Source organism: Coenobita brevimanus, chromosome 65 (assembly GCF_032717465.1).
Source record: "Coenobita brevimanus isolate Jiangsu-jjx chromosome 65, ASM3271746v2, whole genome shotgun sequence".
Taxonomy (NCBI): domain Eukaryota; kingdom Metazoa; phylum Arthropoda; class Malacostraca; order Decapoda; family Coenobitidae; genus Coenobita; species Coenobita brevimanus.
In genome coordinates, this window is record NC_137018.1 from 44,039,027 (window position 1) to 44,053,667 (window position 14,641).

Here is a 14,641-nt window from a genome sequence, read left to right on the forward strand (position 1 = left end):
TTACACTGATTATATGGGATGTTTACTTAACAGTAAATTGTAGGCAAAAGTTAATTCCGTGGAGATGATGATTCCTCTTTTATGATTTTTTCTTTTTCTTCTAAAGCCACTTACACACCAATAGCATGATTGTCAAAGGCATTTTAAAAATTTTGTGATTTGAGGAAACTATATGAAAGCACATACAAAAATTTATCTTTGAAATCCGCAAAACATGTTTCTGTTCACAGACTCTCACCAGATGGCACGACCACTCAGTGCACTGGCCCATTGATGGAGTGGGTGGTGAAATGCTGAAGCATGGGGCAGAGATAGTGGTAGAATGGATGTGAAAGATGTGCAGACTGACCTGGGAGGAAGGTAGAGTCCCCGAGGATTGCAAGTCAGGTATAATTATTCCCCTGTACAAAGGACACAAGTCAAGAGTGAGTGCAGTGGAAATGAGTTATTTAAGAGGAGCCCGTGGAGTCACATGGAGAGACAGGCTGACAAATGAGGATATAAAGGAGCATTGTAGTGTGGATGTAGATGTGATAGGAAGCGTTAGGAGGAATACACTGAGGTGCTTTGGCCATGTGGAGAGGATGGAGGGTGAAAGACTGACAAAGAGAGTGTATGTGAGTGAAGCAGAGGGGGGAAGAGGGAGGGGGAGGCCGAGGATGAGATGGAGGGATGGGGTGGAGAGGTATATGAGAGAGGGGGGTGTGAGTTGGAAGCAGGGCAGTGAAATGGCGGGGAACAGGGCAGCGAGGAGGCGATTTGTTTGTGGCCACCCCGAACGGGATTGAGGCGTCTGGCAATAGGTAGATAGACAGACAAAGGAAAAGGGGAAAAAGAAGTGTGTGGTAATCATAGGGGCCTTTGTCTTCTTAGTGTAATAGGACACGTATATGGTAGGATACTTACTGACAGAGTTAGGAAAATAACAGAGGAATTTGTTGAAGATGAACAGGGAGGTTTTAGGAAGGGAAGACGTTGTGTTGATCAGATATTCATTCTTAGATCTTTAGAGGAAAAGTTTCTAGTGAATGGAAAGAAGTTGTATGTGGCCTTCATGGAATGGAGAAGGCATATAACAGGGTGGATAGACAAGGATTGTGGACAGTATTGAGAATATATGAAGTAGATGGGAAGTTGTTGAATGCCATGAAGAGTATACTGTACGTGAGGGTGCTAAGGTTGCTGTGCGTCTGGATAGTGAATTGAGCGAATTTTTCTATCTGAAGGTTAGATTGAAACAGGGATGTGTCATGTCTCCATGGTTGTTCAATCTGTATATGGATGGGGTTATAAAATGAGATTCAAGGGAGGGCTGTAGATGTCGCAGCAGCTGTAGTGAGAGAGGGTTGTGCTTGGAAACTCCCTGTACTGTTGTTTGCAGGTGATACTGTGTTGGTAGATAAAGACGAAGGGGAGCTGCAAGGCTTGGTGAATGAGTTTGGGTGTGTGTGTGTAAGAAACGGATTCAGGTGAATGTAAGGAAGAGTAAAGTTATGGTCTTTGAAAGAAGTGAAGTCAGTGAATGTACAGTGAGGTTGGATGAGGAGGAAATGGAAAATGTGAGTACGTTTAAGTACTTGGGTAGTGTGATGAATAAGGATGGAAGTTTTGAGGGTGAAGTGCTTGAAAGGGTACAACAACGAAGAAAGGTTACTGGTTCCTTAAAAGGAGTTATAAGAAACAGGGAAGTGGGCATGGAAATGAAAAAGTTACTACACGACAGTATCGTGATACCAACTCTAACATGTGGAAGTGAAGTTTGGACCTTGTTGGAGGGACACAAGTCAATAGTGAGAGCAGTGAAAATGAATTATTTGAGAGGAGTATGTGGAGTCACATGGAGAGACAGACTAACACATGAGGATGCGAAGGAGGATTGTGGTGTGGATGTGGATGTTATAGGAAGCATTAGGAGAAACACACTGAGGTGATTTGACCATATGGAGAGGATTGAGAGTGACAGACTGACGAGGAGAGAGTACGTGAGTGAGGTGGAGGAGGAAGCCAAAGATGAGACGGAGGGATAGAGTGGAGAGGTATATGTGGGAGTGGGGTGCGAGCTGGGAGCAGGGCAGTCAAATGGTGGGGGACAGGGCAACGTGGAAGTGATTTGTTTGTGGCCACACTGTATGGGATTGAGGCATCTGGCATTATATATATATATATATATATATATATATATATGGAGCCTCTGTGGTACAGTGGTAGAGTGTGCGTTTCGTACACGGGTGAGCCAGGTTCGCGCCCCGCCAGGGTAATAAACTTTGGGAGTGTTTACCCGGCCACGTACTGCATTGGCGGACACCAGGGGTGCTGTGGTTGAACCAGTGTCGCTTACAATAAAGTATGCTTGCAACCAGTCGGCTTGCGCAGGCCGATTACACTTGGTTCACAGACTACACACACATCCAAAACCACTCCAACACTACAATTACATTAACAAGCACTTCTCACCCTACATACAATCTCTACTAGACAGCCTAAGCCACTTGGTAGAGATACATTGGCTGTATCGTCCCAACTTTGGTCAAGATAGGCCAGTCCTGCAGTGGATACTCAAACGGCTGATTATGATATATATATATATATATATATATATATATATATATATACAGTATATATATGTATACAGTATATATATATATATATATATATATATATATATATATATATATATTCTCTTCATTTTTGAAGGCTCCAACATGCTTGCAAGCGTCGACCTTGGTCACCTAATGGCGGCTCTCCATGCTGCACGATCTATTGTAGCCTCCCTGTTCAGTCCCTTAACTCTGAGGTCACACTTAATGACCTCGTCCCATGTCTTTCTCGGTCTACCCCTCATAACCCCACCCCCAATATTAACACCTCTCACCTTCTGCACCCAATTATCGTCCCCCATCCTCTCCGCATGCCCAAAACATCTAAATCTACCTCTCCTCATCACAACACCAATACACTCCAGTCCCATCCTACCTCTCAACTCTACCATCGTAAACCCAGTCCCCCCAGACCTTGCACGCAGGGACGCATTGCACATCTACCTAATCATTGTCATTTCTGTACGTCTGAGCCTGCGAATATCCTCCTCCTTTACTGCCCAGGTCTCACTACCATACAGCATTACACTCCTAACACATGCTGCATACAAAGACCCCTTAGCACGTAGGAAGAGTCCTCTCAATGTCAGGAGAGGCAACAGCTCCCTGAACTTCTTCCAACCACTTCTCACCCTAGCCGCTGAGCTAGCTCCAGCCCCACCTCCAGCACACAACATGTCTCTCAAATAAAAAAAACTCTTTCACACACTCAAGAGACTCAACAGCAAGTTCAATCCTTTCCTGCCTGACAATCTCCACCTGCTCTCCCTAACACACCATACACATAAAATCAGCATTATCTCGCAGTCTACCTCTGATACCACTACATCTCTTGTGCACCCATTTATCACAAACACAGCAAAAGATGGAAATACTTCCCACGCCCCTGTGGCAAACTGCACATGGTCACTCTCCCTCGTCCTTGACAGTACCGCCACCAACCCTAAATATCATCACTTTTGTTTTATCTGCATTTACCCTTAAACCCTTGCGTCCCATATCATCTCTCCACTTCCTAAACCTTTCCTCCGCCTCCCTTTCGTTCTCTGCAATCAACACCAAATCACCAGCATACATCTCCTCCCACAGGAGTCCATTTCTGATGTCACTTGAGAGGACTTCAAGTACCATGATAAACAACATGGAACTCAAAACTGATCCCTGATGACACCAACGTTCACAGAAAACTCCACTCAAATCTCCATTCACTCTTACCTGGGTGCGAGCACCCACATACATAGCCATAACCAACCTAACCAGCCACTCCTCCAAGCCAAGCTTTCTCATTGCCCACTTCACCACCTCTCTATGGACTCTGTCAATGGTCTTTTCCAAATTAACAAAAACAAATTACAGATCCCTTTTCTTACCAATATATTTTTCCTGAAGCTGTCAAACAATGAATATGGCACCAGTGGTCCCCCAACCTTGCATAAACCCAAACTGCATCTCATTAATATTCAATCTTTCTCTAATCATACCTTCTAAAACTCTCTCCATTACCTTCATTATCTGATCTAGAAGCTTTATACCTCTATAATTTCCTCATTCCAGGGCATCACCCTTCCCTTTGTACACATTTACAATTCTACTCTTCAGCCAATCATCTGGGACAACACATTCATTAATAATCATATTTATCTGGTCAGTGACTAACCTCACCCCTATATCTCCTGAGGCCTTCAACATTTCGGCAGTCAACCCAGACACACCTGTTGCCTTCCCCACCTTCATCCTGCCTATTGCCTCCCATTTGAGTCAACTTTGGAGGCATGAGACCCACTTCATCTGAGAGAGAATTTTAACAACGCATCATTAATTGTCTCATAGGAGCAGAATCACGCAGTTTTTATGGGATATTAGGCTATCTATCAGCTCTCATCACAACTCCCTTGGTAGAGTCCAAATGCAAAGTAACTAGCTATGACAGGTACAGGTATGAACAAAAATAATGCACTTCCCTTTCATGTCCAGCTCTAATGCAAGAGTTAACCATTACTCCCAGTCCTTCATGCATTCAACAGCCAACTCTGGAAGTGTCTTCCTCTGTCTGTACTTCCTGCTGCCTATGATCTCCAGTCTTTCAGATGCAGTGTGTCCAGGCACCTCAAAATGAATGGATCTTGAATTTGGCCCTCTGTTTTATGTTTTTTCTTGGAGGGAACAATTTGTAGGCTCCTGGCCTTTGGTTCTTTCTTCCTTATTTAAAAAAAAAAAAAAAAAATCCTGATCCATTTACCATGGTGTTAGCACCCAAGGAAGGCTAAGACCCTTTTATGATACAACTGAATACAAAGTGGACAGTGGTTAAAGGAAGAGATGGAAAAATTAAATAAAGTATCAAAAGTAACACATCACGCTCAAGTTTTGGCTTGCTGAACTGTCAACTATGAGAGGATCTGACAGAATCTGTATGAATGCAGATTCTCAGCCAAATGGGAAATTTTCAGTCACAATAACTATGGTGCGTAGAGCAAAACCATTTTATGGGTAGGTGTTACAGCATTTCCAAGATGATGTACATCTGATGTCATTTGGATCGGCAACTACTGTAATTAGCCATGTAGCTGCATCACAGAGCCTGTTTTACAACTCCCTTGCTGCAGTACACAGGTTAACTTTTTGTGTTAAGAATGACTACCTCAGTGGTGACAAAGCCAAGTGTGCAATAAAAGAATGTCATACATTGTTTCTCTTTTTCATGTTTCTGAATCTTACCTGTGTGACTGTACAGTACTCTGAGAAAATTTAAGCTGGCTGTTGATGACAAGGATGCTACCAAGTAATGATTACCCAAACTAATTATGTGCCAACTGGTCACAAACATTATCATCACCCTGATCTCTTCTGACCACCTAAGGATAGAATGACGTAGGTCTCAAAAGACAAAAAACACAAAAGAGGGAGACATGATTGACAGCATGCTTGGTAAACTGGGCCACACACTTTCACTTGTCATTCAAGCCCCTGGAATTCTGACTCTACCTCATACCATCTGAAAACTTTCTTCATAAATTCACTTTTGGAATATCCAGTACAGTATTACCTTATACTTGGCCTGGAAGATTTCCTCGAAGATGTCCTTGAAACGGCCATCATAACGCTTGAGAATGGTGTTCTTGGTTGACATGTACAGTGGCCAGCCCTTGGCCAGTGCAACCTGGATGAGGAAGGGTCTATGGTTTAACTATTGTTTTAATAGTAAGTTTGTCTACTGTCTGGCAGCACATCCTATGACTGATGGCTTAAACCTACAACTTCCAAGCATTTCTACTCCTCAGAAACAATCCTCCTCATTGCAACACACCCTTACATATGTCATCATCTTGCTACTGGTTGACTATCTCCTCTAACAACCTTAATCTATAAGAGGTCTGTTCAGAAAGTATCCGACCTTAGGCTCTAATAAAATAAGTAGCTAGCCTGTTGAGCTAGGACACTAATTCCCCTCAAAGAGGCCCCTTTTGACTTGACACACACAGCCCAGCATTCTTTCCACTGCCTGAAACATTTTCCAAAGTTGGTTTTCAGTATCTCCTGCAGGTGCTTCCTCACATTCGTCATAATCTCTTCTCTTTGACTAATGTTGCTCAAGACATGTTGGAGTGTGTAAATTGTGATCCAGACTCTCTGAAGACTTATCACTGGATATGAGACCTTGGTGTACAAGTATGACCCAGAAACCAAAGCACAGTTGTCCCAGTGGAAGCATGCAGGGTCGCCTCAACCAAAAAAAGTATGACTGGTCCACAGCTGGGTGAAATGCACTTGCATGTTGACATTTTTTTTTCAACTACTGTGGAGTTGTGCATGCACCATTTTTCGCACCAGAAGGCCAGACCACAGTGGAAAGACTCAAACAGTGTGCTCATGCGCAGCTTGCTCCTCTCCCAGAATATGACTTCTCCTATTTTCAATTCTGTCTGTCACCAGGGATCAGGTGACTCTCAATCACCACCACCACCGTCATCACCAATACCATCTTAAATCAATTCTATATTACTTGAGAGAGAGAGAGAGAGAGAGAGAGACTCTACACCTGTTTCATCATGCTGAAGTCCCAGGGGAATACTCCCTCCCCCTCTCTCTCTGAAACTTATCAACATTTCATTTTTCTCTATTGGAATTTCAAGGGTATGTATTAATTTAAAGTGATTAAAAGAATTTCTTTCATACATATAGATCGGTAGCAATATTTTATTCCACTGACATTCATAATATCTAACTGCTTCACACAAATTACAGTGAATCTGTCACCACATCACCATGAAAATATATGTTATGCTAAATGAAAATATAGTCGTGATGCAAGGATAATGCTTTAGAATTACATTTGAAATGACTGGTTCACAGACATTCATTCAGCCTATCACAAACACCCTATACTATCTTCGTGATAATACTCTGTACAGAGACAAGACAATCCTGTTGATATGTTACGTGACCATATCATGTTCATAACCGAAGGTAAATACCTTAATAATTACTCTTACTAGTCAATTACATTTCACTGTAAAAACTTTGTTTTTGTTGTTGTTATTTTTAATTGGTGGCAGTGTCCTTAGCAGGAAGCTTTGCAGATCTCTTGCATATTGCTCCGAACTGAAAAACCTTTCATAGACACAGCCATGGGAAGCAGCCTTGTCCTTTTGTCCACACAATGTATGCACTTTAGTCTGGTTATTTTAATGATTTGGTATGTGAAACAGTCTCAGATAATGACCACAGGATGTCTTTGCAAAACACATACACACCACACATGGTGAAAAGGACTATAACCTCATAAAATGTATAAAATAAAGAAGGCTATACATCACAACAGCTGCTCAGCACATACTGTTGTTCTGGCGGGTGATGCCCATCTGACATCACGGGTCAAGGGGACCAATCATTGATGACCTACGCAAAACCTACCTTATTTTGGCCCAGAGATGAACACGCTATTTGAGCCTCCACACTGTGGGCCAGACTGTCAACAGACATTACTACCTTGACGTTATCCGTCGAATTCATGATGCAGTTTGGTGGAAGAGACCAGACCTTTGAAAAGCGGCAAGCTGGAAGCTGCACCATGACAATGCCCCTGTCCATTCATCTCAACTGATTACGGATGTTTTGACCATGCACAACATCCCACAGGTCCGGCAGGCTCCCTGCTCACCAAACATAGCTCTGTGCAACTTTTGGTTACTCTCCAAGCTCAAAAACTCCACTGATGGGTTCCCAATATGAGACGAGAGAAGAGATCATGACGAATGCGACAAAGCACCTGCAGGAGATACCTAAAATCAACTTTGAAAAATGTGTCAGGCATTGGGCTACATGTGTCAAGCCAAATGGGCCTACTTTGAGGAGGATTAGTGTCCTAACTCAACAGGTTAGCTATTGATTTTTTTAGAGCCTAGAGCTGGATACTTTCTGAACCAACCTTGTATACCCTTTTAAGTCACTAGTTCTTACCCTCTACTGTATTTAGCCCAAACAGCTGAACCAACTCAGATTACTTTGATATTTGCCAGTAAGTCAATCACCACAACACATTTACCATGAATAACTTCATCTATTCAATGAATGCCTTTGGTATCTCTACAGGCATTTCTATGAATATTTGTTTCAGCTCTCCCCAGTCTTGTATTTGTCAATGTTCAGACATTACTGTATTACTGTTACTAGTATGTCCATGACTGCAGTAATACACATGTATTCTTCATGTAAGTGACTGAGCTGCAGTCAATTTGGTTTTGTGATTGTACTTCATCTGCAACTTTTCCTACTGGAATGACCAATATTCTATTCAGTGACTAAGCTATAGTTTGATTATCCTTCATCGCTTATGTCTATCTTAGTCTCTCTTCCTGTGAAATACTGGTAACAATGACTAGCAAGGGGAAATCTGAATCCCCTACTATCAATCATATATGCTAAGACTGAGACACCGGTCAGGTACACAAAACCTGTTCAGCTGGAAATAGGCTACAGAACAGAACTGATCTGAATGCTACCTCTTGATTATTCAGTTTCCAAAGTGTCAGTTAAGAGTAACTGATCATGCAGAAGTTGTAGATTAGCCTAATAATTATGAAATTACATACCAAACAAAGCTATCCCACACAAATTACTCTTGCATAATGATCATAATACTCCAAGGAAAAGATTTTGGCAGGCAAAAATGATAGCAACATTCAGAAACCAGTATGGGAAAGAGTGCATTACTGCACTGCTTTTGTTCCCATAAAATTGTTTATTTCCTCTAAAAACTAAATAAATGAATACATAAAAGAGGGTTTCATGCAAGTAAAATGCAAAGAGTAACACCATGCCTGGAAGGAGGAATGGGCGAAGGCTCTGATTGACTCATCAGTATTGTACATGGCCATGGAAACACCACCTCCACTCTTGAAATCGAAGACTTTCATCTTCTGAGGCTGACCTCCCTCTGGGGTGAATACAAGTTCAACCTGTCAGGAAAAAAGAAAGGCAGATTTACATTAGAACAGATGACAGAATTTGCTGTAACAACGGTATAAATTTAAAACTGACTACAAAGCGATGAGTTTTCAACTTGTAACAGAAACTAGGCTATCTTAACACTGACTGCTAAGAATTAAACTTCCTCCTAAGGACCAATCCATTCATGGTCCCCTGAGAACTGGGCCTTCTCAGAGAATGATGGCAAAAATTTATGCTTCCTCATACTGAGTAAGAGTCAGATGTGTGTGCATGAGCTGACAGGGTGCAAACAATATGCCAGCAGATGGAACATACCTGTACAATCAGAATCTACTCTAAATCTCTGCCATGGTAGGATTCAAGCCCAGACTTGGTACACAGATCAGAGGGCAGATGCAATAACAACTGAGCCACCACAGCTATATAATATATAATAAAGTTTACACTATAATCCCATCTCAGTACTGGATAGCAGTTGTGAACCTGGAACTTGCCTTTCTATGGTAAATCCAAGCAACAAATTCCCAGTATCAAACTCACAGTGCCATTGGATGGGATGACAACGTCAGTGGCTTTGTACTGGTCACCGTGGGCATGCCTGCCAATGACAATGCTCTGGGTCCAGCCAGGCACCAGACGTGGGATGGTCTGGCAAATAATGGGCTCACGGAACACTGTGCCTCCCAAGATGTTACGGATGGTACCATTGGGACTCAACCACATCTTCTTCAGCTTGAATTCTGGGAAAAGATATAGTACACAAGCTGAAGCTCCACTGTTCTCTCATCTGACTTCATCCATCCATCATCTAATCCTGTGTTGCCCCATGAGGTGCGCTGGGGCCCGGGGCTAGCAAGTGGGTCCTGACATTTAAAATGAGAGTGACCAGCCTCACTCATCCCCGAGTGGCATTATGTGAGCAATGAACCCCAACTACCCCATGGATATACACCTGCACCAGCTCAACCCAATCAGAGTGCCTTAATTACCAACTAAACCACCAGGTGCCACAACTTGGTTTTATGGTTAGCACCCTGCGTAGAAAATGGTTTCCTGGTGTACAGGAAACCATTTGATTTGTCACTCAGTGTAGAGTCACCCATAGGCAGAAAGAAGAGGAAAGAATGAAGGAAAGACAGAAGAGGGAATGTAAAGTCACCCGTAGGCAGAAGGAAGAGGAAAGAATGAAGGAAATAAAGACAGAAAAGGAAGGAAGGAAGGACAGAAGGAAGGAAGGAAGGAATGGGCAGTCACCTAAAAGCAGCACTACACTGAGTGAGTGGATGGTGATCGCCCCCAACTACCTTTCATCTGTCTTTCCAACCTTAATTTACCATAATTATACAGTGCCAGCTGATACGGTGTGGGGGGTCCAAGTACAGAAGGCACTAAAGTAGGATACTTAGCAAACAGCACCCAATAAATTGGGCCACACATTCACTTATTCAACTATTTTCAGCTCCACCTCACAGGTCTTATATTCTACACAGACTGCATTGGTTTAAAATGTGCAACCCTTCACATATCCCAATACAGATTTCACCTCGCCATTATGAGAAGTCATCCTTTGTTTCTTCAATGTATATGCAGTACTTCACTTATTCACACACTTACTACATCCATCCCCCATCTTGGCCTTGCACACTGCCTCCTACATCAAATTCACTCATATAATACCTGCGTACTGTACACTATATTCACTCATATTAGACCTTTACTGCAATGAAGCTGGTCACTAAAAGTAAATTCCACTTTTTTTAGTGTCAGTCTTGTCCACCGTAACTCAAAACACCCCAGCTTCCAACTTCATTCATTTTCTCATCATAAACGGTGTTTCACATGGTGCTGATTTTATTTGCTATTAGCTGGCGTTTGTACTCACCAGCATTCTGCCTATCAGCAGCAAATTGGTGAGTTCAGAATTTGCCAGCAAACAAAGCCCTCACACAGTGCGGGTAAAATCAGCCTATTTGCTGGCGTTCACAGCCAGGTATCCAATGTCATATGTCAGAGGTGGTTTGTGCAGGTATTGGGCTATGTGCACAAGCCATCCAGGCTGAAATAGTGGCTGATGTTCAGAAAAAGAAGAAAAGGAGAAGAGTATGGGTGCAAAACTGGTTAAGAAGAGAGCTTCAGGAAGCGTCGGCCAATTTATTGAAGGAGTAGCACTAGAGGACTGGGTGGCCTATTGCGAAGCGTTAAGATTATCAGTCGAAAAGTCTGATGAACTTCTGGTGATGGTGCATCCGTTAATAGAAAAACAGAACACAATGATGAGAAACCCAACTTTATCAAGGACCAAACTATAGATCACTCTCCACTTCCTTACTACAGGGGATTCATTTGAGTCTCTGCAGCTGCTATTTTCAGTTGCAGCCAATGCTATTTCTGCATTTCTGCCTGAAGTACTTGTTGCCATCAAAACAGCTGACTGGAACTACTGTACTTAAAAGTGAAAGTCGTACATACCGTATTTTTCAGATTACAGACACAGCTTTGCAACTAAATATCTAAAAATTCCCCTGCATCCTATATACCAAAGCCATTATAGTACAGAAACCTATGTACATACAGTAATCTCTTTAAGACCTGGAAGCTCAAGTCCCAGACACACCAAGTCCCGGACATTTTGGACTCGGGTCCTTGGACACACACACACACACACACAAACACACACACACACACACACACACACAAAGCTGATATGTGTTCATCCTTTCTTAAATTTGTCACATGGTGATGAACAGCTGTGTTTTCGCATGCAGTTGAGCGCCCCCTGGATCCTCCCCTCCCCAGTTCTCGCCTAACTACCATTGTGACTAGATGCTTGTCGATATGGCTGCCCCAGGTCCTCGTTTTCGTGAATAAACAGTGAATAAACTGCAATACTTCGTCACTAGACCACATGGAAATTTACAGTATTGTGCAGTGTTAACAAATTAGAATTCAGAGTGCAAAGGATTAAGTGCAGAGTGCAAACTGGTGTGGCGCAAGTAAAAACAGAATATGTAGTGTTAAACAATTATAATTCATGGTGCAAAGGAATAAATGCAGCACAACACTGGATTACTGTACGTGCTTCAAGAGCATTTTCACCACTGTCAGAGCCTTAGAGGAGGAGGGTTAATCTTCGTGACAGCCACAGACGTGTTGTAAGTACCCTGTGCACTACTAAATATTTTCCATACTCACTCTAATTACTCATTCTCTGGTTCCTTTTCATTTATTTCATGCTTTCTGTCCCTAATTTGTGTGAATAAGGTCATAAATAGGTGCTGTGCATGTCCAGCAGGGAGTTACTTAGGTGATTTTCAAACTTTGGTTGGGTTACAGTCCTTAACCCCTTAACCGCGGGGCGTCACTTTCGTGACGCTTGGGAGCAAGGGATCATACCGCGGGGCGTCGCTTTTGTGATTCTGTGTTATTTTGAATTCACCCGGGCTTTCAAGTGGGGGCTTGTATCACCTATCAGTACTGACAATGTCCAACACTAGTCAGCACTCCTAATCTCATCTGTACTCCCATCCATTGTTGACAATTTAGCCATTTCTCCCCGTTCTTGACTCCCCTCCCTACCCCCCCTCCATTACCCTATCCTCTCGCCTGCCCGGCCATGCTACGCTAAGTAAATCTTCCCTGGAATTTTTCACTGATTTCATCCATTGAAATAAGCCCTATGTCGTATTCTTATACCAAATAATATATACAAGAAAGAAATCAGGTAAGTGAGAGTGCCATACACCTGGAATTGGCTAATTATCACCTGACAACACCTCACGTGCACTTGTTCGCTAATTTTCGCTGTTTTTTTCCCCTTGAAATATGCCGTATAATCTATTTTCGTAATAAATATACATGTAAGGAGAGAAGGGAGAAGCCTAAGTGATATTTACATTCACCTGGAACTACCTAATTTATAATGTATTGTCTAGATTTCCTGCCAATCATATCAGTGCTACACAAAGCTGTTTCAAGATTTAACATTGGTAGCTCTGATTATATATCTCCTAAGTAGGCCTCTAATCTATTTTCGTAATAAATATACATGTAAGGAGGGAAGGGAGAACCCTAAATGATATTTACATTCACCTGGAACTACCAAATTTATAATGTATTGTCTAGATTTCCTGCCAATCATATCAGTGCTAGACTTAGCTGTTTCAAGAAGTAATATTGGTAACTCTGAATAACCCCTAAAGCAGGCCTCTAAGCTAGCTGGCCTGGCCCCTGCGTTAGCAGTGTACTCTCATCTTCCGAAGTGAGAGGACGTATGTTTCATCTTGCTGACTTCAAGGCCTTTTTTCACCCCCATGCAAATGGCTCTGTGACCTTTACCCCCTACTAAACCTCGTGTGGAAAGAGGTAAAGGGCTGACAATTGATAAAAGAGTGACTACGATCTTTCTATTGAGTAAAACAGTGCAAGTGGAATTGTAAATAATGTGTAAATACTGTAATGTGTAAACAGCAAGTGAAAGTAATGAATGTAAATATACGTGAACAATGGAAAATAGTTTTATAAGTTATTTCAAGTGACAGTGCATAACACTGTAAATAAAATAGAAATGTAAATAACGTAAATAAAATAGAGAACGTAAATAGAAATGTAAATGAGTAGTATTATAAGAATACGAGTATATACCCTAGGAGTAATGAAAGCGAAAGTTTCACTCTAGCATGTCTGAATGCTATAAGTTATGAAAGTGAAGATGAAAGTGACATTCACTCTCAATGCCAGTATACAGGACGAGAAAGTGAATGCTACGTATTTTACTGAAAGAAATTGAATCCCTACAGTGACAATAAACTAATACTACTGAAGGAAACTTATGGATAAAGACTGTAGATATATATAAGTGTTATATAGTAATAGAAATATAAAGTGTGAGGGGTTTTATGAATAATAAATGACAGACTACCATGAGCGAACTAGTGCCAGTGCGACGATCAGACGCGCTCGTAATTTCCATTGCTTTCACAGTGGGTTTTTTTTTGAGTATGGATCCCAAACTACTTGAAAATTGTAGAATAGTGTTTATAGTGTTTGTATCTGGCTGTGGTAATCATATTACGGGTTGTCGGGAAGTGTAAAGTGGAGACTTCGTTACCCTACTTCAGAGGTCTCCACAAGTCCTACAGTAACCGACGAAGGCTCAACAATCATTCCAGGAGAAAGCTGAAGGTATGTGCCATAAGCATATGTAATTTTATTATTCTAGGACTAATAACTGATTTTTGGCAAATATTTTTTGAGAGTCTGTCGGAGCCCAAATAACCCCGCGGCACACGCAAGTAATTGGTAAACAAGCCCGCGGTGTAGGGGTTAAGTACCTGTCCAGGGGGCATTTTCCTAAGCCCCGGACATGCCTTTGGCTCTATTACATCGGATCTTGGAGGGATTACTGTATATATTATCTTGTAAATAGCCCTGAAAAAAATTGATATAACACCTATAAAGGGGAGTGTTATAGTCCAAAAATTATGGTATATATTTTACTTAGCAGCTGTCATACAGGTTTATATGAACCCTATATGTTTTTTTCTGAATTTCACCTTTTAAACTGATTAACTGTTTATGTTGAACTATGGCTGACA

The 14,641-nt window shown here is 41.8% G+C and overlaps 1 protein-coding gene across 2 annotated transcripts in view; it reads right to left on the reverse strand.

Moving 5' to 3' along the window:
* The window catches only part of LOC145405088 (isocitrate dehydrogenase [NADP], mitochondrial-like), a 110,772-nt gene that overhangs the window by 42,401 nt on the left and 53,730 nt on the right, over positions 1 to 14,641 (reverse strand). For both annotated transcript variants that reach the window (XM_080276602.1, XM_080276601.1), the window contains exons 4-6: positions 9,588 to 9,787; positions 8,918 to 9,055; positions 5,644 to 5,757 (exon numbers count right to left, since the gene is read on the reverse strand). In XM_080276602.1, the coding sequence (XP_080132728.1) occupies positions 5,644 to 5,757; positions 8,918 to 9,055; positions 9,588 to 9,787 (452 nt within the window). The remainder of the gene's footprint in view (positions 1 to 5,643; positions 5,758 to 8,917; positions 9,056 to 9,587; positions 9,788 to 14,641) is intronic.